The sequence below is a fragment of the Gigantopelta aegis genome, chromosome 14, assembly GCF_016097555.1.
Source record: "Gigantopelta aegis isolate Gae_Host chromosome 14, Gae_host_genome, whole genome shotgun sequence".
NCBI lineage: Eukaryota > Metazoa > Mollusca > Gastropoda > Neomphalida > Peltospiridae > Gigantopelta > Gigantopelta aegis.
Window position 1 is genome coordinate 39020104 of NC_054712.1, and position 22353 is coordinate 39042456.

At 38.1% G+C, this 22353-nt stretch overlaps 1 protein-coding gene across 1 annotated transcript in view; it reads left to right on the top strand.

Moving 5' to 3' along the window:
• Window positions 1-22353, top strand: part of LOC121388119 (protein unc-93 homolog A-like) — a 45285-nt gene that overhangs the window by 15273 nt on the left and 7659 nt on the right. The window contains exons 2-6 of the mRNA XM_041519344.1: window positions 14508-15057; window positions 16445-16602; window positions 17933-18169; window positions 18737-18872; window positions 21592-21723. Of these exons, the coding sequence (XP_041375278.1) occupies window positions 14610-15057; window positions 16445-16602; window positions 17933-18169; window positions 18737-18872; window positions 21592-21723 (1111 nt within the window). The 5' untranslated portion in view covers window positions 14508-14609. The remainder of the gene's footprint in view (window positions 1-14507; window positions 15058-16444; window positions 16603-17932; window positions 18170-18736; window positions 18873-21591; window positions 21724-22353) is intronic.

Below are 22353 nucleotides of genomic sequence, written 5' to 3' on the forward strand. Positions count from 1 at the left end.
CGGTTTTCTCCGATAGGCATGCTGTCGACGCGGTGTAGCGTTGGGTTCCAAGCGCACATCTTGGCTTAAAGTATTGGTAACCGTTGGAAGGTTCTGACAAATGGAAACATTGTCTTGTTTCAACGTAGTCAGCTTTGCTCGCTGGGGGTTCAAGTCTGCTAGAATCTGGCCGTTGGCCAACTTGATCTCCGCAGTCTTGACGTCATCACAGGAAATTGAGTGTCTCTCAATTTGGACCGGTCTCTCTGGAACTATCGGCAGTCTGTCAAAATAACCTTTTAGCAAATTGATGTGACAATACCTACTTTTCCTAACCCTATCAGGAGTGTTTATCACATACCCTGTCTCATTAACCCGTTTGTGCACAACATAGGGCCCGAAATACCTGTTTTGTAATGAACCCCGTTTAATGGGAAGGTACAGCAGCACCTTATCCCCTGGTTTAAATTCCCGACTCTTAGCCTTCCTATCAAACACTGATTTTATTTTGCTCTGAGCATGGCTCAGTTGCTTCCTAGCCTTCCTATCAAACTCTGATTTTATTTTGTTCTGAGCATGGCTCAGTTGCGTCCTAGCTAGTTCGGTCGCCGGCAACCTCCGATCTCTAACTCTCTTATTTATTAATACTCTCTCAGTTAACAATGTAGTGCGAACTGCCAACAATTTTGGATCAGCCCCCTGCTCTAGTACTAACTCTTGTCTAATACAAGGTAAGTCCCCTCTATCAAACACAACTGGTTCAATTCCCCTCTGCGGGAGATCAACAGGTTCCACCACATTTAATTTGTCAGTTGACTTATCTACCATTTTACTGATAACCTCATCCACTCCAATTTCATGGCTCACACACGTATCAGACAAATCACAAATATCCTCTGCGTCTTGTGCTAACCTACTGGTCATATCCCTAGTCATTACACACGCAGGGTATTTAATCTCATCAACCTCACACTCTTCTATTGGTAACGTGCTGTCTTTAATTAACAGTTGGTCACATTTCGGCTGACAACACTGACTAGTCAAATCATTTCCCAACAAAACTCCTATGTTTTCAACAGGCAAGTCCTTCACAAAACCCATAATGACTGGTCCCGTCACAAACTTCGAACACAAGAAAACCTTATGTAACCTGACAACCATATTTTCTCCAGTAACCGAGGTTAAAACCAAACTACGTCCTATGTCTGAATTTTCAATACCAGCTAAACACTCTTGCGTTATCAGACTCTGACTACACCCGGTATCTCTATAGATTGATATTGCCTTAGGACACAACTCTTGTTTCACACCACAAACCATACCAGTGGACACATACGGGTTTACTTTCTCTGCCATGGGACTAACCATTAACTCTCTCGCTAACGGAGCTGACCTCACTAAACCGACCACTTGCGCATTATCGCGTTTCCTTTTAAAACAATCCCCGATAAGATGGTTATCCTTTTTACAGTAACTGCAATGTGGACGAAAAGTTCGTGCATTGGCTGATAATGCAGGTCTATCCTTACTTTGCCCACCAGGTGCATTCCTGGCCTGACTAGCTGACCAACTAAATGACTCTCCCCGATAGTTACTTTCCCGGGAAAAACCTGGCTGAAATTTCTTCTTATCACCCTGTTGCAAAGAGCTACCCGGTACTGCCTGAGCTTTGTGTATTAACACGTAATCATCTGCCACTATGCCTGCCTCCTCTATCTTTTTGACATCACGATCCTCTAAATGAATACGTAAGCTAACTGGTAATCCATTTTTAATGTCCTGTAAGATCAACAACTCCCGTAACTCGGTATATGACTCTACCTGATGAGACACCACCCATTTATCAAACATCCCTGCCTTCTTAGCCACAAACTCACTATAAGACTGACCCTGCGTTTTTCTCAACTCGCTATACCGTAAACGATAATCCTCAGGACGTAATTCATACGCCCTCAACACTGCCGTCTTAAGTAGGTCGTACTGACTTGCTCGCTCATCACTCATTGAATTATAAGCTATACTAGCCTTCCCCTTAAACTTAGACACGGCTAACAATGTCCACTTAGACTGCGGCCAATTTAGCTGCTTAGCGGCCCGTTCAAAAAGTTGAAAGAACATGTCTACCTCCTGATCGTCAAATACAGGCACTGATCTATAAGCCTCCGACATGTTAAAACCATTTCCTGCCTCACGTCTAACTTCTTCAGTATTCAACTTTAACTCATGTTCCACTTTTAATTTTTCTAACTGGAATTCTCTATTCCTTTCTTCTTTCTCTCTATCCCTATCTTCTCTTCTCTCTCTCTCTCTCTCTCTCTCTCTCTCTCTCTCTCTCTCTCCCTCTCTTCTCTCTCTCTCTCCCTTTCTCTATCCCTCTCTCTATCTTCCCTATCTCTCTCTCTCTATCTTCTCTATCCCTCTCTCTATCTTCTCTATCTCTACCTTCTTTCTCTCTCTCTCTCTCTCTCTCTCTATCTAATGCACGTTCCTCTCTTTCGTACTCAAGCTTTTTAAAAGCTAATTGTTGGTCCACACTTAACTCATTTATCTCTATCTCTGGAACAATCTCACTGTCTTCCATAACAGGACTATCACCAAAAACTTCCTGGATAATAATTGTCCTTATATCTCCTAAGGTTTTAGCTGATGTTAAATCAATTTCTCGCTCACCCGCGATTTCAACTAACTCGGCCTTACGTGCTCGCTTAATCTCCACTACACTGAGCGTAGGCCTATCCAGCAAATTCTTATCCATGTTTAGATATGACGCACTTAATATTAATTAATTTTCTAGTGAACAACGTGCTACTTCTGGTTAATTTGTAAAATTAATTTATAAAGCCCCCATTTACAAACAATACCTTTTTAAATATGCATGTCCCGTTTCAGATCCGGGACGAGCGCCCCAATTTTCTACTCCTGTCACGGGGATTCTATAATTCCCGTAACTGAGTAAAACACGATTATCAAAATATCTCTCCTAACTGTATATCTATTAGATCTCTCTGTAACAGGCTGTTAAACCTAGTATGGCTCGTCTCTAGGTATGATCAGAGATACGATCTTATATAAAGTATATATAATATAGCACGTTAGTTCTCTAGAAAACACAACAAAAACACAATACACTTTGGAATCTGTATTAATCTACGCTGACAAATGTACAGCCGTAGTAGTAATTAATAACAACAATAATAACAACCCAGAACTGATCACTTAATTAGTTAATCTCTAGGTGTCTAGTTACACAATATGCGAATCACTTCACCGTTACACCACACCCACACGTGTGATAATTGAGAAACGCTTACAGGAGAAGTTAATTAATAAAGGAATTACAACACCATTCCTAACTGGTTAATTTTTAATTAACCCTTATTACTCGTTCCGTAACGTGTGATAATTTAGAAACGCTTCTTGGGGAACTTAATTAATAAAGGAATTACAGCTCTATTCCTAACGGGTTAATTTTTAATTAACCCTAACTACTCTTTCAGTAATCTTGTAACACAGAATTAATACTTATCACAATAAAGACAATAACCTACAGTTTACCCAGGTCGGCTAGGATGACTGGCTAAGCTTTATATTACCAAATACTCATATAATGTTAGAACAATAAGTCTACGATTTACTTCGTCAGATGACCGAAGACACTGTCTAAAGAATATCGGTATAATACAGTATTAAAATATTTAAAGTCACATCAATCACATCAAGGTTATACACAGAGCAGAAATGATATTTACCAAGTCCTAACGGACTACGTTCGTGATCCCCTCGAGCCGTCCTAATTCGTTCTCCTAGATATCTCTAAATCCAAGCTATTTATTCCAAAATCAGAATTTTGCCTGGGAGTACAAGGCGGTACCTCACGTATCATCTCATAGTCTGACTCTACTAGAGTCGGTATTATTTCTCTCTGATCGTCAGACTTACTGACGCCATCGTCGCCAAAATCACGGTCGTCGAAACCGCACTCGCAGAGGTATTACGTAACTACTCGCCACATGGCCTCCGCACCTGGCTAAGTGCATATTGGAATGCCAGATCGCGCGAAGTATTACGTAACAAGTTGCCCATCTGGGCTACGGGCAATAAACTGCACACGGCCCTCTAACACAATTAAAATCGCCACTGGCGAAACAAATTTAAGAGCATGTTCCGTGACAACGAGTTAACCACACCCATCACACGTGATGCAAGGTTAGACAAATTTCAATAATGGCTGCCGATTCGCATAGGTCGATAGCAAAATCAACCGATCTGCCGATTAAGTTTTCGCCTTAATGTATTTAGAAATATCGTTGTTTAATTAAAAAGCCGACAAGAGGAGACATTCAAGTGCTTCATTACAAGGTACATTTACGATGACAACGTGATTTAAATCGATGAAACCATTTTTACTTAAGTAAATCGAAGCACAAGAACCTGGAAGTGACGAACGTCGAATGCAAGCAAAAGATGATTTAAAACATCCTATGCTAACTTTTGTCAGAACTGACAAATTAAAATATCTTGTTTGTTTCGTTTTTCTTCTTTTTCATCTTAATTTTTGTTGTTCTTGTTGTTCGACTTTTATATTTATGGAATCCCGATATGCCGAAGAACAAGTGAATAGAAGGCGCGGCGACGACCCGGCCTAAAACCGTGACGTCTTTATTTCGGTCGGGTTGCGTTAAATGTTTGTTTTTGTTTTTTTTCTAAAGGGGGGGGGGGGGGGGGGGGGGGGGGCGTGAGCAGTAACATTAAAATACAAGGCGTGGGGGAATGCTATCGGTGTATTATAATTTTATGCACAAAAGGTTACAAAACTATAGCAGGATACAGAGTCGCATATGCAACAATTATGCAGGCAGTGGTTTAGATTGTGGGATTGCGAAGTTTATGTGGTGCATTCTTACATAGACCGGCCTCGGTGGCGTAGTGGTTAGGCCATCGGTCTACAGGCTGGTAGGTACTGGGTTCGGATCCCAGTCGAGGCATGGGATTTTTAATCCAGATACTGACTCTAAACCCTGAGTGGTATCCCGAGTACTCTGACTGTAAGAGAGCTAAACGGACATTTGGACATAAATACGCTCTCATTACAGTCAGAGACCAAGCTATGTATTTTTTCGGCAATTCCCGACAACCAAAAAGTTGGCAAAGATTTCCGCTCTAATACCACAACAATCCTATGTTTGACGTCAAATACCTTTACATCGATCATTTTCGAGTTAACTGATTAAAACAAATCCACATATTAATCACTAATACACATAGTACAGAAAGAAATCCGAGGAGGTAGCACAGTATCTGGTGGGGGTTTTCAGGGTTTTTTTTAAACAATATTTATTCATTTAAAATAAATGAAATGGATCGGCAAACAGGCTGTAGGCCTATGTAAGTGCCTCTCCACGATATAATTTGACATAATACATTAACTGAAATAAAATATGAACATGAAAGATAACATTACATAAATAACATTTCAGCCATTGCATACAGACTACAAATACTTTGTTAGATATAGAACTCGCATTCGTAAATATACATGAGCTATCTGGTGTGACTGGTAACAGGTCGTTTCGCCCCTGTTACTAGATTGCCCGCGTCGTTTCGACCCGGATCCATTTGTACTGTTAACCGAGTCGGTTCGCCCCCATGTAGGGTCGTTTCGCACTTTTTTTTATTTTGTTAATAAAAACATTTATTCATTGCTTTATCATATATGAATCGGGATTTTTTTTTTAATTGGGGGGTGGGGGTGGGGGTGGTGGTGGTGGTGGTGGGGGTGGGTGGGGGGTTACACACTGCCGTCAATAACCACAGAGTTTGGTCTAATACGCGGATGGTTTATACTAAAATTCGAGCTGATCTAATTAATTTTTCTTTTCAGGTTGAAACATCTGCTAAAAAACAATCCCCTAAAACAGTGTTATACAAGACGTAAACTGAATAATAAGTACATCTTAGCATGTACTATATTATCATAAAGAACAGGATTAAAAACAAAATATTTTAACTGAAATGCCAAAATGTAATTGGCGAATACATATTTAGATTGGCGAATTTTTTGGCGAACAAAAATAGCCACCCAGGGCTAGCACTGTATATATATATATTAAACAAATTGTGCGAACTGCAATCTGTGGTTTAGTTTCATGTTATATATATATAACATGAAACTAAACCACAGATTGCAGTTCGCACAATTTGTTTAATATTTATTATGAGAATACTTCCTAACATTTTCTTTTTTCTCAAAGAGAGGATGTTTACATATTAATCACCATGCAGTCTAGTACCGGTAAATATATTTATTAAAAAATTTATCTTTCTGTGACATCCATCTCCAAATCCTCGAAACTTGTACAGTCAACTGAGCAATTAAGGATTACCATTTGATGGGTGGTGCCAAACTGAATCCCAAGTCTTGGAAGTCTGCATTACTCCTTAGCAGCAATATGTCAAACACAAAAAACAATAAAATATTGTATTAAATGAAATTGTTGAAAGTGTTTAATTTTCAGCAGCAATTTCACCCCCTGCCCCAGTTTTTCTTTCACATATCAGTTGAAACTGTTCTATTACTTCTATCATTCTGTCCTCAATATCAAGATGCAATGTAATTTGTTTAATAGTTTGTCTTCAGAATCTCATTTTCGACTCCACATCCATTGGTCCAGTTGCTGAAATATATAAAGTATTTCACATCCATTTGAAGAAGTACATTAGTCTGTAACTTAATTACATATCGTTGTATTAATTTAAATTTAGGAAAACATTTTTTAAACAGGAAACAAAATCAGTGTGACTAAACAAAATATAAAATTAAAAAGTATAGCAGTAAATTAAGAAGAGTAGTAAACAGTGTATTCAACTTTGATGATGTTATTTGATTTCTATTAGAAAGTTGCACAAAGCTACATATAAGATGCCATGTGGAAGAAGAAAAATGCCTATGCTTTGCTAAAATTTGGGGTATAAAACAAAACTACTGTCTCCAAAAGAAAATCATATTTAGGGTAGGTAATAAAAACAAAACAGATGTAAGTGCCTCATCTAGGTGGTTATGGGTTTGAAATGTTTTGAAATTAGGGTTAGGACATTACATTTCAAGCACATGACAATTTATAAACAGCAGTTCTTTTACTATCATTTATCTAAACATTAAAAAATATATCTATTAATTTCCAAGATTTTAGGGTAGATAAGTTTAACCTCAGTACCCTCTGGCAGAAACCATTAAGTTGAAAATTCTAAGAACAACAATAAAGGAATAATAAAATGTCTTACCAGTATTTATTATAAATTACTCAGCCCGAGTACTCTGACTGTAAAATAGCTAGACGGACATTTAGACATAAATACGCTCTCATTGCAGTCAGAGACCAAGCTATGTAATTTTTTTTGGCAATTCCCGACAACCAAAAAGTTGGCAAAGATTTCCGCTCTAATACCACAACAATCCTATGTTTGACGTCAAATACCTTTACATCGAACATTTTCGAGTTAATTGATTTTTAAAAATCCACATATTAATCACTAATACACACACTACAGAAAGAAACCCGACAGCACCCACATTCAGCTAAGCTTCGGCAAACTCCGGACAGCAGAATTCTAAGTTCGCCGACCTATATCGTGACGTTGCGTCACATGATCGCCCACTCAGCCATTCCGTCTACTAGGCGGAATCGCCCAGTGGGCGATCACGTGATCTACGTCACGAAATAGGTCACCGAGCTTTGTAATTCTTGCGACGGAGTGTCACGAAGCGTAGCTGAATGTGGGTGCTGTCGGATTTCTTTCTGTACTATGTGTATTAGTGATTAATATGTGGATTTTTTTTAATCAGTTAACTCGAAAATGATCGATGTAAAGGTATTTGATGGTGTTTCATATGTTCTTTCTTACTACGTCCTTTATTTAATATGTCCGTCCTAGAGTACTGGTAAATTAATAACAGTGCATGCAATAGATTATTTTACCTTCCAACGGCTATTTTACGACTGGCATATTTATAATCGGAGGATATCGTAGGCCTGTGCATCTACAAGGTACGTGTGTATATACAAGTGTATATAATGGGTCAACAACATTTGAATGGTCAAAGTTACATCTTTAAACCTGGAAAAATCGCTTTCTGGTTATTATATGGGCTATTCAGCAGTGATGTTTTGAGCATTTTGTTTTTCAATTTATTACAAATACAAATGATGCTTGCTAAGTTGCTGAGATGAAACTCGAACTCTATTACACTCACAACATTGATAACGTGGAAGATATATAATAATATATATAGATACATTTCAATTCATCGTATAAACACAGCTTATTTAATGAATTTAAAAATAACTTACAATTTAATTGTGTGCTTATTCGCATTGAAATTTACTAATTAAGTTTGGAGTTCAAATAAGTGTAAATTTTGAATTAAAAATATATGATTATTGGGAAGCATATAAAACAACTACATGTATGACCACTGAATGTCATATGATTTTATTATATTCATATAATTAGTACATAGTGAACTTTATGAAACTACTCGTCTTGAGTTGGGGTTATTATTAAAAGCGTAATGGAGTTGAGGGAGTTGTGTATAACCTCAACTCCGTTACGACTGACAACTAAGCATGGTGGGCATTATGGGCAGATAACTCATAATACTATTGATGAATAATAGACTTCTTTCTCATTCCACGGCCTTAGCATGAGTTACTCGAGGACGCAAAACCGAGAGATCTCGCGAATCCTCGGCAAATGACCTATCTGCAAATTGGGGGGAACAAAGCAAATGGGAGGACCACGACCATGTTCAATTATAAATGTTCCACGATATGTCGGGAAATTGTTTATCCTTCCAGCGATATTCCAGACAAACGGATTTTATCCGGAAACGTTTGTTTTTCTCTCTTCCTGTGGGAATCGTTTCACGTAGAAACCGATTTAAATGTTACTGCAAGTACGAGGATTTGTTCCGCAATTTTAGGGGACCGAACGCATGGGGCTTATGAAACCAAAACTAGGTTTTAAACTTTTTCCAGGGCCCTTGATTTAATAGGGGAAAAACCAACGAAAGAAAAATAAAATTATTTTTAAATTGGGGAAAAAAGAAATTTGGAAACCATAAAATATTAACGTTTTTAAATATAAAAAATAATTGTAATCCGGTTTCAGAATTTTTAAACGTTGTTTTTATGTTCCTTAAACTTTTATGGTTATTATTACCCAGATTTTTCAAATTTTTTAAAAGTGGATTTTTTAGGGGCCCTTAGGAAAAAAAAAATTTCCCCGCCCTTATTAAAGGTTGGAAACAATTACAAAGAATATAATTTTAATTAAAAATTTTTCGGAAATACCAAAATATTGGTCGTTGCATTAAATTATTAACCGGCGCTCTGTTACCACTTTATAAACGGCTAGGGTGATGGCCCTTAACTTTTTTAAAGGTTTTTCAAGTCATTTTAATAGTTGTGGTATTCCTTTTTTCTATTAAAAATTTTTCCGAACCCCAAAATGAAAGGACAACGTACCCCCCAAAAAACCGTTTTATTTTTTTCCCGGCCCCGGTGGCGTCTTTGAACGTTCGGTTATACGGGTCGGGCCCCAGGAATTTAACCAATACCGCTAAACCTGAGGTGATATCGAATTTTAATGGGTGGGAACATTGACAAAAGGGATTTTATTAACAAAAGGTTTTTGCTACCTGCCCGGGGAAAGGCAAAATAAAAAATTTTTTTTGGCCCCGGGCCGGGCCTTTAAAAATTTTCAGGAATTGTTTGGTCCATAGCCATGTAAATAAAACATAAGGCTCACGTGTTAAATAAAACAAAATTTTGTTTACTTTTTGCCGCAGTAAAAATTAGTTCAAAACCTGTTTGGTCCGCCGGGAAAAGGGGCAAAAGTAAATACCATGCACGTTTTTCCTCAAAAAAAAGGGGAATTCAAATATGTGTAAAGTTGCTTAGGTAAAATAATTAGTTAAAATAAACAACTACCTTCTTTTATTTTGTTGGGTTAAATTATACATTTTTTTTTATTTCACCGCCAAAAACAATTTTAAACTCGGTACATCTTTTATCAATACAAACGGGGAAATTTTCAAACGTGAACAGTTGTTTATTTTTTAAATCTAAAAACACAAAAATCCCGTAAGTAAATGTGGAATTTAAATTTTTTATGCTAACCGGGCCAAAATTGCCCGACTTCGGTAACCCAGCTCCATCAAAGGTTGGGTTTTTGAAACCCTTGTGGCAATGACCCCCAAAAAGGGTAACACAAACAAAGGCATTACATTTGAGGAATTTATTTGCTTTTCCAAACGGTAACGGCCCGCCCCTGGGTTTTGGGGGGGGGCGTGGACGTGTGGGAAAGCACCCTAAAGACCCTACTTTCGTTTAAAGGGAAAAACCACGGAATCCCCCGGATAAGGGGAAAACCCAAACAGGGAAGGCAGGAAATCGTTTTCGGTAACGGGTTTTTATTCGCCGGGAAGACCAGGACCCAGGGAAACAATGGAGATGTTGCGTTTGGAATGACCTTTTTCCACGTCGTTTGGTTCCATTATTGGGACGTTTATCCCACCTTCATTTAAAAAAGGTGGGTGGGGGCGCGGAGAAGGTTTTCGTGAAGTTGCCCGGTGTCCCCTTTCTTGGGGGACGTTGTTTTGGTTAAAGAAAAGCGGGGTCCCACACAAGTTTTCTTAGCCGTAACCCATCCATCCATAAGGGCCGGTTTCCCCTGAAAATTTTAAAATTTCCAAGTTTGAATCCAGCCGATGGATTAATTTCAATTTTATTTCGAAACAAACCCAAACTTTCTGCCCGGGATAAACCAAATATTGGGGCTTTTAAAACTTTTAATTACAAAAGTTGAACAATTAAAAAGATTTAAATTAATTTATTTCGGGGTTTCCTTTAGGGAAATTAAAATAAACAAGATGGATGGGGGTAATTTTTTTGGTTTTTGGGGGGGGGATGGGGGGGCCCCCGGGGGGGGGGGGGGGGGGGGGAAATATTAAATACTTAAAAATTAAACATTAGGGTTTTTTTTTGTTTTTTTTTTTTGGGGGGGGCCCTGAATAAAATAAAACCAAAATTACGTTTTGGGGGGTTTTTTTTTTTCTTTTAGGGCCTACAACATTATTTAAAATTCTGTTGGGGGTTTTTTTTCTCCCCTTTGGGCAATAAAATTATTCCTTCAAGTGGATTTTTTTTACTTCCTGGAATTATATATTCCTTTTTTGGTTTTGTTTTTTTGTTTGTTAACTGTTTCAATGAAATCTTAAATTTACGTTTTGTTTTTTTTGTTGTTTAAAGTTTATAATTTTAATTTTGAAGGGTTACTTTCGTTGAAAAAGAAATTTCCTTGGAAGTGGACGACAATTCATTTTGGGAAAAAATTTTTTAAAATTTTAAAAGTTATTGCAACGCACTTTTCTTTCAAAAAAATAATAAATGACCGTATCAAAACTAGGTCACCGGCTCATTTTGTCAGTACCATAACATGATTGTAAAATGAATCACACATTAATAACAAAACATACATCATCAAAACTTTTTAGCCCTAATTAAATTTGAAAGGTTTTCTACAAGTTGAGCTTCTTGGTTTTTTTTTCTTTCTAACGGCTTTAAATAATAAATAGTTAATTTAAAGTGACACATTTTTAAACAACGTGCAAAATGAATACTTTTAAAAGGAAAATCTTGAGGTAGTTTCGATGCAGTAGAAAAGTTTCACCGTTGAATAAAGTATTTTGTTTGAAACGAGATGTTGCATCAATAATTTATGAAATAAAATAACATTTGGAGCACACATGAATGATTTTATTTACCTGTTACGGGACTGACTTACACGTTACAGTACTGACCTCCGTTACGGTACTGACAAACATCACTACTGAAATGTTGTCTTTCTTAAAGGAAAAAAGAAGAAATTTGAAAAATGAAATTGCAATACTTTGTAAATTAATTTTCTGAACCAAACAACAGCAAAATAAGAAAACAAACAAATTTATTAGGCAGTTCCATTCGTTTTAACACTATTCCCCCATGCCTACCTGTACAATACATGTCCGATATACGGCGATCCGCGAAAATATTTACCTCACATATGGATATATATTCAAAGTTAACTAGGGGTGGGACGTAGCCCAGTAGCGCTAAACCTCATGCGCGGTCGGCCTATGATCGATTCCCGTCGGTGTGCCCATTAGGCTATTTCTCGTTCCAGCCAGTGCTCCACAACTGTCAGTACCGTAATACTGTGTGAGTACCGTAACGAAAAATAAGATAGGATAAGATTTCCAACATTCTCCTCTAGGACAGTGTCCGCACTAGAAAGTCTGGCATAGTTAAGTAGCTTTAAACTTACTATACACAGTTTCCTGCCATTTCAAAAACATACTGTATTTAAGATTTTAAGAAGTTCGATTTAATAAGTGAAACGGTACGAATACTTTATTTGGTAGTTTTGAATTATTTCGGTCTAATTCAGTATACTATTATATTAAATTACAAATATTAATATCTATTTGTACTTTATGTTACCATCAACAATGACGAAATGTTTTTTTTATATTATTTGTTATTAGGTTGTTTTTTATTTTATTAGTATTCAGCAATTTTTAAATTGCATCGAGGTTAAACACGCAGTCGGGGGCAAACACTGTTCAAACAGTGCACCACGGAAAGGTCGACCCAGTAAATATAATATTAAAAACAGAAAGTGTCAGCCAGAAGGATTTGAACCTACTGCACAATCACTGTGACGAAGACTACGCGGAGCCCCGAATAAAAATGTTTTATTTAACGACGCACTCAACACATTTTATTTATGGTTATATAGCGTCAGACATATGGTTAAGGACCACACAGATAATGAGAGAGGAAACCCGCTGTCGCCACTTCGTGAGCTACTCTTTTTTATTAGCAGCAAGGGATCTTTTAAATATGCACCATCTCACAGGCAGGATAGTACATACCACGGCATTTGATATACATGGTAGGAAACTGTGTATAGTAAGTTTAAAGCTACTTAACTATGCCAAACTTTCTAGTGCGGACACTGTCCTAGAGGAGAATGTTGGAAATCTTATCCTATCTTATTTTTCGTTACGGTACTGACAGTTGTGGAGCACTGGCTGGAACGAGAAATAGCCCAATGGGCCCACCGACGGGGATCGATCGTACCACTGGGCTATGTCTCACCCCCGGAGTCCCGAAAATAACAAGAATGGCTTTCTTGTGTGTCTTATTTTATTTTGTTTTTCATTTTGTTTGTGTTATTGTATTTGTATCATTGCACCAAGTTACCAAGTCCGTTTTTAATCAAAAATGATATATACATATACATATCTATCTATCTATCTATCTATCTATCTATATATATATAATGTATTAATCCCATAAACAAATATGGCAGTGATGGCAGTGTCAGGGTTGGGTCAGTCGTGCTTTAATCTAATATTGACATTGATAAATACATTTTAAAAGTTACCAAGTCCAGTCAGACGAGACGTCATGCCATTCTTTCAAGATTTAAACTTATTCAAACGAATTTGTATATCGTTTGGGTTATTAAGTTTAAGTATATTGTTGCATTTATTGATTCTAATATCTCTTTCTAATAATAATGTTATTATTTCATTAGCTACAGGTATGGACATTAATATCTGTAACAATATGAGAAGTAGTAAAAAAAAAAAAAAAAAACATCACTTGAAACTAATGGAGCAAAGGTCATTAGTTTACAAACTGAAGTGTTTCATATTGTCACAGAAATCTAGACGGAAAACCCCCAGATAATAGAATAACACATTTTTTTGAAAATTGTAGAGAATTGTAAGAACAGGATTTATTGATTCTAATCCTCTGTTTTAATTTTCCTATATAAGTGGATATCGCGGAAACAAGATTAAAATAATAAAAATATCTTCTATTCTTTACTAGTAAGATCATATATCTAATTCGGCTGTAATTAATAATATTAATAGTAAGAAGAAGAAGAAGAAGAAGAAGAAGACGAGGAAGAAGAAGAAGAAGAAGAGAAAATAATAATACCCCCCCCCCCCCCCCCCCCCCCCCCCCCAATTCTCCAATATTTTTTTTTAAAAACAACAACAAACCAGAAACCCCAAAACTCGAGATGGTTGTTAAATTTGTTGGGATCAAGGAAGGATAGTTTCATGTTTTCAAAAATGACCAAAAGAAAATAGCGAATTGTTCTGAGATATCTCTAATAATAATGTTATTATTTCATTAGCTACAGGTATGAAAATTAATATCTGTAACAATATGACGAGTAGCAGAAAGAAATAAAAAAAACATCACTTGAAACTAATGGAGCAAAGGTCATTAGTTTACAAACTGAAGTGTTTCATATTGTCACAGAAAACTAGACGGAACCCCCCCCCCCCCCCCCCCCCCCCCCCACGATAATAGGATAACACATTTTTTGAAAATTGTAGAGAATTGTAAGAACAGGATTAATGAAAATATAGCAAAGATCATACCACATAGATAACTTTCTGTTCGCAGATTGCATCCCTGTCGTATGCAGAATCAGCAGATCCTTCATCATGGGTGGGCAAGACTCGCCCGGGCAAAACTCGCCCGGAGACAGAGCCATTTGTGTCTCCGATGAGCAGGAATAAGATTTTGAAGAATGTGGCCGTACTCAGCATAGGATTTGTCTTCCTGTTCACAGCTTTCTTCTGTATATCAAATCTGCAGTCGAGTCTGAACAAGGAGGAAGGAGTCGGATCCGGTTCCGTTGCCATCATCTACGCCTCTCTCATCACGTCGTGTATGTTCTTGGCGCCCATCATGATAGCCAAGCTTGGCTGCAAGTGGACCATCCCGATATCCATGGTAGGGTATGCCCTGTATAACGCGGCCAATTTCTACGCGATCTGGGAGCTTATGGGTCCAGCGGCTGTGTCCATTGGTCTTGGCGCTGCCTCGGTGTGGTCTGCCAAATGCACGTACCTCACACAGATAGGTGTGTGGTACTCCAAAATGACGGGGATATCCGAAGACGCCATCATCAATCTGTTTTTCGGAATCTTCTTTGGATTGTTGCAGACTAGTAAGTAAAGTGAGTTGGTAGAAAGGTGGAGGGCTAGTATGATGTGGTGCTCAAAGTTAGTAAAACGCAGGGATTCTAGATTTTTTTTTTTTAAATGCACTAGCCATGGGATCAGTGATTTAAAACATTTACTAGCCACGATTAAAAATTAACTAGCCCTACTTTTCTTTAAGTTAATACAATTTTACTAAATAATAGTAATAATCAGATATGTCACCTAAAGAGGGAGATAGAGCTTCAAAACACTAACATTGGGGGTTGAGGTGGGGTCAGGATATTTATATTTACAAAATAGACGTAACTGCAACATTTGACAAAACACAAACAAAACAACAACAACAAACCCGCCCATTAGCCATCTGGCATGGCAATAGCAGTTATTTACTAGCCCAACACTGAACATCACTAATCATGGAAGTGGGGCTACCACAGTCTAGAAGCCCTGGTAAAACGGCAACATGGGTGGCCTACTAGTAAAACCGGGGACAGGATCTGGCTCAGTGGGTAGCGTGGTCGCCTGAGATGTTCTGGTGGATCCATTCTCTACCACCCCCACTGTCCCAGCCAGTGCGCAACGACTGCTATATTAAAGGCTGTGGTATGTGCTGTTTTGTCTGTGGGGAAAATGCATATAAAAGTGATTTAGCAAGGATTTTTCACCAGTGTTCTATGCCCGCCAGTAAATCATTCTTGGAATATGTTTTCAGGCAATTGAATGATGCAGTACACTACTGTTAAATTAATTTATTAGAACAGATATAATTATATATGTGGCTTTTTAGTGTAGAAATTGGAAGTTTTCAGTGCCACTTTCTTTTGCTAAGGGGCCTATGTTCTAAACCACAAAATGCCTGGATTAATCCCTTAAAAGATCACTTTCTGTGTGCTAATGCAAAAATTAAGCGGATTTCCTCTAAAACTATATGTCAGAAGTATTGATTGACATTCAATAGCCCATAAGTTTTCGTATTTGTCTGGGGTTGGTGGTGGTGGTTGTGGTGGTAGTAGTAGTGTGTGTGTGTGTGTGTGTGGGGGGGGGGGGGGGCTGCCTCTTTTGTGTAACAACAATATGTTGGTCAACATAGTGGAGTTTCCAACAGAACCATATAATAATATAGGTTTTGAGGTAGACAAAAGGCATTTTTTTCGTATTTATCGGGGATGGGTGCCTCTTTTCTGTAACGACAGTATGTTGGTCATTATGGTGGAGTTTTCTAACAGAACCATATAGTAATATAGTTTTTTCTTGAAGTAGACAATAGGGGCATTTAAGAACCAACATAGGAACCTTTGTTTTGTATTTGTCGGGGTGGAGGTCTACCTCTTTTGTGTAACGACAGTATGTTGGTCATGATGGTGGAGATTCTGTTTTACTCTTCATTTGCAGGTCAAATATGGGGAAACCTTATTTCATCTGAAGTATTCAGCCAACGTCCAGAAAATTCTACCAGTTTTCCTAACAAGTCACACAAAGAGCTAGCGCTGTGTGGTGCCAACTATTGTCCTCAGAAAGGCAACGAGGCTCTAAGACCTTCTGATGAAAAGGTGCTTATATTGTATCTCTTAGTGGTCTTTGAGGTAAGCTTTATGAAAGCTGTCATCAGACTAAATAGATGAAGAGACTGAGTCTACGTGAGCTATCTGGAAATAACTCGGACGCAGCTCAGTGGTACAGCCCTCGCTTGCTGCGCGGTTGGTCTGGAATCGATCCCCGTTGGTAGGCCCATTGTGCTATTTCTCGTTCCAGCCAGTGCACCACCACTGGTATATCAAAGGTCGTGGTATGTGTTATCCTGTGTGGGATGGTGCATGTAAAAGATCCCTTGCTGCTAATCGAAACGAGTAGCCCATGAAGTGGCAACAGCGGGTTTTCTCTCTCAATATCTGTGTGGTTCTTAACCATATGTCAGACGCTATATAACCGTAAATAAAATGTGTTGAGTGCGTCGTTAAATAAAACATTTCCTGCCTTCCTTCCTTAGATGTACAAGGTACCAAATCCCCAGTAGTTGCTAAGTAGAGATATTCTACATTTGTCTTCAAGGACAGGATCACTAGTGCTAAAACTCAGAATTTACTTTCACAGGATACGCTATTATAAATTTCAGCCACTTAATTTATGCATACTCCAAAGGCACAGTTAGGGGAATGTATTTCTAATTTTAATACAAATTTGTCAATTCAGGTCCTTAAAGAACACATTTTTTTATAGAAAATTCTTCGAATATTTATCTTTGATATTTGTAGATTTCACAGCTCTATTCGGTTTTTACATAATGATTGTCTTTTCTTTTCATTATAAATAATGATTTTCATATACTCAACTTCGTTTGATACCCAATAGCCGATGTAATTTTATACTAGAATGTCAGTATAATTTTATTTTATTCATTTATTCATTCATTCGTTCATTCATTCATTCATAATAATGTTAAAGGAGATTTTCTTTGAAACAATAACAGACGTAATGGCATACACGTAGTGAAATGTTGTTGTAATAAAGTTGATGCATTCATCCTCAGGAGGACGGGATGTAGCCCAATGGTACAACACTCGCTCGATGCGCGATCGGTGTGGGTTCGATTCCTGTCGGTGGGCCCATTAGGCTATTTCTCGTTCCAGCCAGTGCACCACGACTGGTATATCAAAGGCCGTGGTATATACTACCCTGTGTGATGGTGCATATAAAAGATCCCTTGCTGTTAATCGAAAAAGAGTAGCCCATGAAGAGACGACAGCGGGTTTCCTCTCTCAATATATGTGTGGTCCTTAACCATATGTCTGACGCCATATAACCGTAAATGAAATGTGTTGAATGCGTCGTTAAATAAAACATTTCTTTCTTTCTTTCTTTCTTTCTTTCTTTCATCCTCAGGTCTATATCGTCTGCGGCATCACTACTGGATTATCCGTTTTTGCCATTATTTTCGTTAGTGTCTTTCTGGATAAGATTGTCCTTGACAAACAGCAAGCTTCAAGCAGGAAAATTTCCTTTCGTCTGTTGATTGCCACTTTCAGCCATCTCTTCAAGAGTCATGTTCAAAAGCTTCTGGTTCCACTGACTATTTACAGTGGCGTAGAACAAGGATTAATTTGGGGAACCTTTACGCGAGTAAGTCAGAATGCTAGAGAATAAAAACTACTACAGACGTAACTAGAATTGTTACTGGAATAAAAGTGAAAGGATCTTACAAAGATATAAAATAGATTTTTGATGAAATGGAAGCAAGGCTCTTTCCAAATTCAAATTCGTAACTGTATTAGATTTAGTCGTAGAAATATATATATATATAGATAGATACATAGATAGATTAGGATGGATGGATGGATGGATGGATAGAGAGAGAGGTAGAGATAGAGATAGAGAGATAGATAGATAGATAGATAATTGTACATATTGTAAAATACCATTAATTTAAAAGCTCTTCGAGTTTTTGTTGGTGAATTATTTAATAGTAATTTGGTTAATTTCACACATTCACAAGCTGCAGATGGCGGTCAGTCCCATAGTAAATATTTTGCTAAACAGACCATTCATGGTGGTTTGTTTTTACCACAACAGAACTGTAGTTACTTTTTTTTGTTTTTATTTTAATAAAGAAACGGCCTTCCCCGTACGGTACTCATTTGTTATAATGCCTTCCAGTATGCACTACTCACTACATACCTTTGTATCCAGGCGTATGTGACCTGCTCTCTCGGCATCTGGAACATCGGATACGTGATGATCGTTTACGGAATCACGGACGCCATCTGTTCCTTCAGCTTTGGACGGCTTGTGCAGTATGTGGGACACATTCCTTTCTTTGTTCTCGGTGCGTTCATATTAATATATATATATATATATATACATATATATACATATTTATGTATGTATATATATATATATATATACTCTGTCAAAAAAAACACGCATAGGTGATAGGGAAAGAAGAAAAGTGTTTGATTTTACAAAATATAGTTTTTTTGTACAAAACAAATTTTGGGAATGCACGTGAAACTCGAGGAAAACATTGGGGGTAGTGATGGGTATTAAAAGCTGCAATGCTTGCAATGATGCCTCATTTCCATTTCGACGTAGACGAGTTACAAGATGGCAAGACTAAGCCTGCCGAATCGAAACATTGCAATAGGCCGCCTCAAATTAGGTGAATTAGTCAGCAGTCGCACGCCACATGAACGTCCATCAGAGCACATTTCACGTCTCTGGGACAGGTACCAGCAGTTTCAATCAGCTGAAGACCGGCCCAGAAGTGGAAAACCTCGCATAACAACTGCAGCACAAGATCGCTACATCCGGGTACTGCACTTGCGTCACCGAACTGCCACAGCAACGAACACTGCTGGACGCATACCTGGTTTGAGAAGGGTGTCTGCACAAACCATTCGGAGCCGACTTCGAGAAGCTGGATTTCGGGCTAGGAGACCGTATGTTGGCCCTGTCCTGCGACGTCAACATCGACATTTACGTGTTCGCTGGTGCACGAATGTACAGGGGTGGAACTTGGGAAACTGGCGGCGAGTGTGGTTCAGCGACGAGTCACGTTTCCTTCTACAGCGATGTGATGGACGACAACGTGTCTACAGACGCCGCAATGAACGTTTTGCCAACAACTGCGTCGCCCAAGTTGACAGATTCGGTGGAGGGAGTCTTATGATGTGGGGAGCCATCTCATACACCGACAGAAGTGAACTTGTGTTCGTACAAGGCAACCTGACAGCTGTACACTACTGAGATGAAATTCTTCGTCGTCACATGCTTCCCATTTTGGATCGACAGACAGAACTCTTTCAGCAGAACAATGCCAGGCCGCATACGGTACGTGTAGCAATGGATTTCCTACAAAATGAGAACATTAATGTGCTGCCATGGCCATCAAGATCGCCAGATCTCAACCCCATTGAACATCTATGGGACGAACTGGACAGACGTGTACGCCAGCGTGACCCGGAGCCTCAGACGCTTCCGCAACTGTCACATGTACTGCAGGAAGAATGGGCTAGGATTCCACGTGTCCGGATTCAGAGACTCATTTAGACTATACCAAGGAGATGTCGCGCAGTGATTGCTGCTGCTGGTGGCCACACAAGATACTGCTTTCAGCGCCCTCGTGCGATGCTGTTTGGTGACGAAAACACCCCCACTGCCGTCAGTCCATAGCAAGAACATTGTCACATACTCATGTCAAATTTGACTGTGTTACGATTATAAATAACGAAATTATGCCACTTTATATTAAAGAAATATTTCGCCTATGCGTATCTTTTTTGACAGAATATATATATATATATATATATATATATATATATATATATATATATATATATATAGACTTATGGAAATCACCACATACTGTGCTTTTAGTTGATTTAATCTTGATGTTCTTGTTTATATCCAATTAAGATAATAAATAAACTACAACCGTTATAATTTGACCGACTTATGGAAATCACCACATTGTGGTTTTAGTTAATTTAATCTTAATGTTCATGCTTATATCCAATTAAGATTCAAGCACGTTATTCTGAGCTCATATATGTCACAGCTAGTTGGGCAGTGTGTTCAAGATAGTGGGTTAATGGTTAGTTCTTAATGGTTAGTGCGATATATCGGTGGATTGGTTTTACACCTTTGTAAGCAATTAAAGTAAGAAATCTTTTCATTTAACGACGCACTCAACACATTTTCTTTACGGTTATATGGCGTCAGACATATAGTTAAGGACCACACAGATTTTGAGAGGAAACCCGCTGTCGCCACTTCATGGGCTACTCTTTCCGATTGGCAGCAAGGGATCTTTTATTTGCGCTTCCCACAGGCAGGATAGCACAAACCATGGCTTTTGTTGAACCAGTTATGGATCACTGGTCAGTGCAAGTGGTTTACACCTACCTATTGAGCCTTGCGGAGCACTCACTCAGGGTTTGGAGTCGGTATCTGGATTAAAAATCCCATGCCTCGACTGGGATCCGAACCCAGTACCTACCAGTCTGTAGACCGATGGCCTAACCACGACGCCACCGAGGCCGGTTTGTAAGCAATTAAAGTATGTTACCAGTTGAAACGTTGACAAAACACACCGTGTCTGTGTTGGCGCGAACTACATATCTGGCAACAGACGACATAGTACATGTGCTATATTTTCACACTGCCAGACTGACAGCTGTAGCCTGTGAAAGCCACATTTTAGTTTATTTTCTTAATAAACAACAGGACAAATATTTATTAATCAAAGTAGGATTCTCATATTTATTTCTGGTGTTTATAGAAGAAAATATATGTAAACATATAAAAGCAGTTATTGGTGACGCAGACGTTAAAATACGACAGACCCAGACCGAGACTAAGCTTCGGTGTGTTTTGGGGCCTAAAGGAGACCACTCAAGTACATGTAGTTATTTCTGATTGGGATATTCTCCCTTGGCACATATCGATACTACCCCTCTTAAACTGCTTTGTTGCATTATTATTATTATTGTAACTCAATTTTTCTTAATCACAATATTCTTTTCGTTTTTCATATATTATTACAGCTTTCGTCGTGCATGGTGGATGTCTATTTACATTTCGATTGTGGGGTCCAACCCCCGACCAGTTGATGGTGTTTTACGTCCTAGCAGCGATATGGGGGATGGGTGATGCTGTTATCCAAACACAGATTAACGGTAAGCTTTTGAATCCACTTATTGTTAAAGAGAGAGGGTTTTTGTTGTTGTTTAACGACACCTCTAGAACACATTGATTTATTAATCATCGGGTATTGGATGTCAAACATTTGGTAATTTCGACATCAAGTCTTAGTGTTTGTTATGTTTAACTACACCACTAGAGCACATGAATTTAATGACCACAAATATAGCTTTTTGGGACGGAACTACTTTTACTTCTGCAAATGAATGTTGTATTGTTCAAAGTTAGTCAGTCTTTTATTTCCAGTTGATTGTTTTGATTTAAAAAAAAAAAAATTGAGAATAATGTTTATTTTTAAAATAAGAAATAAATTGTTGTTATTAAGAACTATTTTGTTTTGGTGTACAGATATTATAGGCGACAAGGCTTTCAGTACGTGTGGACATACTACTCTGAAAAATGGCAAAGTTGTGTAATAAAATCGCTTCAGTTCATTATTTTTTTTCTTTCATGTGGTTTGCAAGATAAATAAAATAACTGGTTACTGTCTTAAAGGGACATACCCTAGTTTTGAAACACTAAGACATATTTGTGATAATTAGAGCCGTTTTTAATAACTTACATCATACTATACTTAGATTTTATTGTTTAGATTATCCATTTCC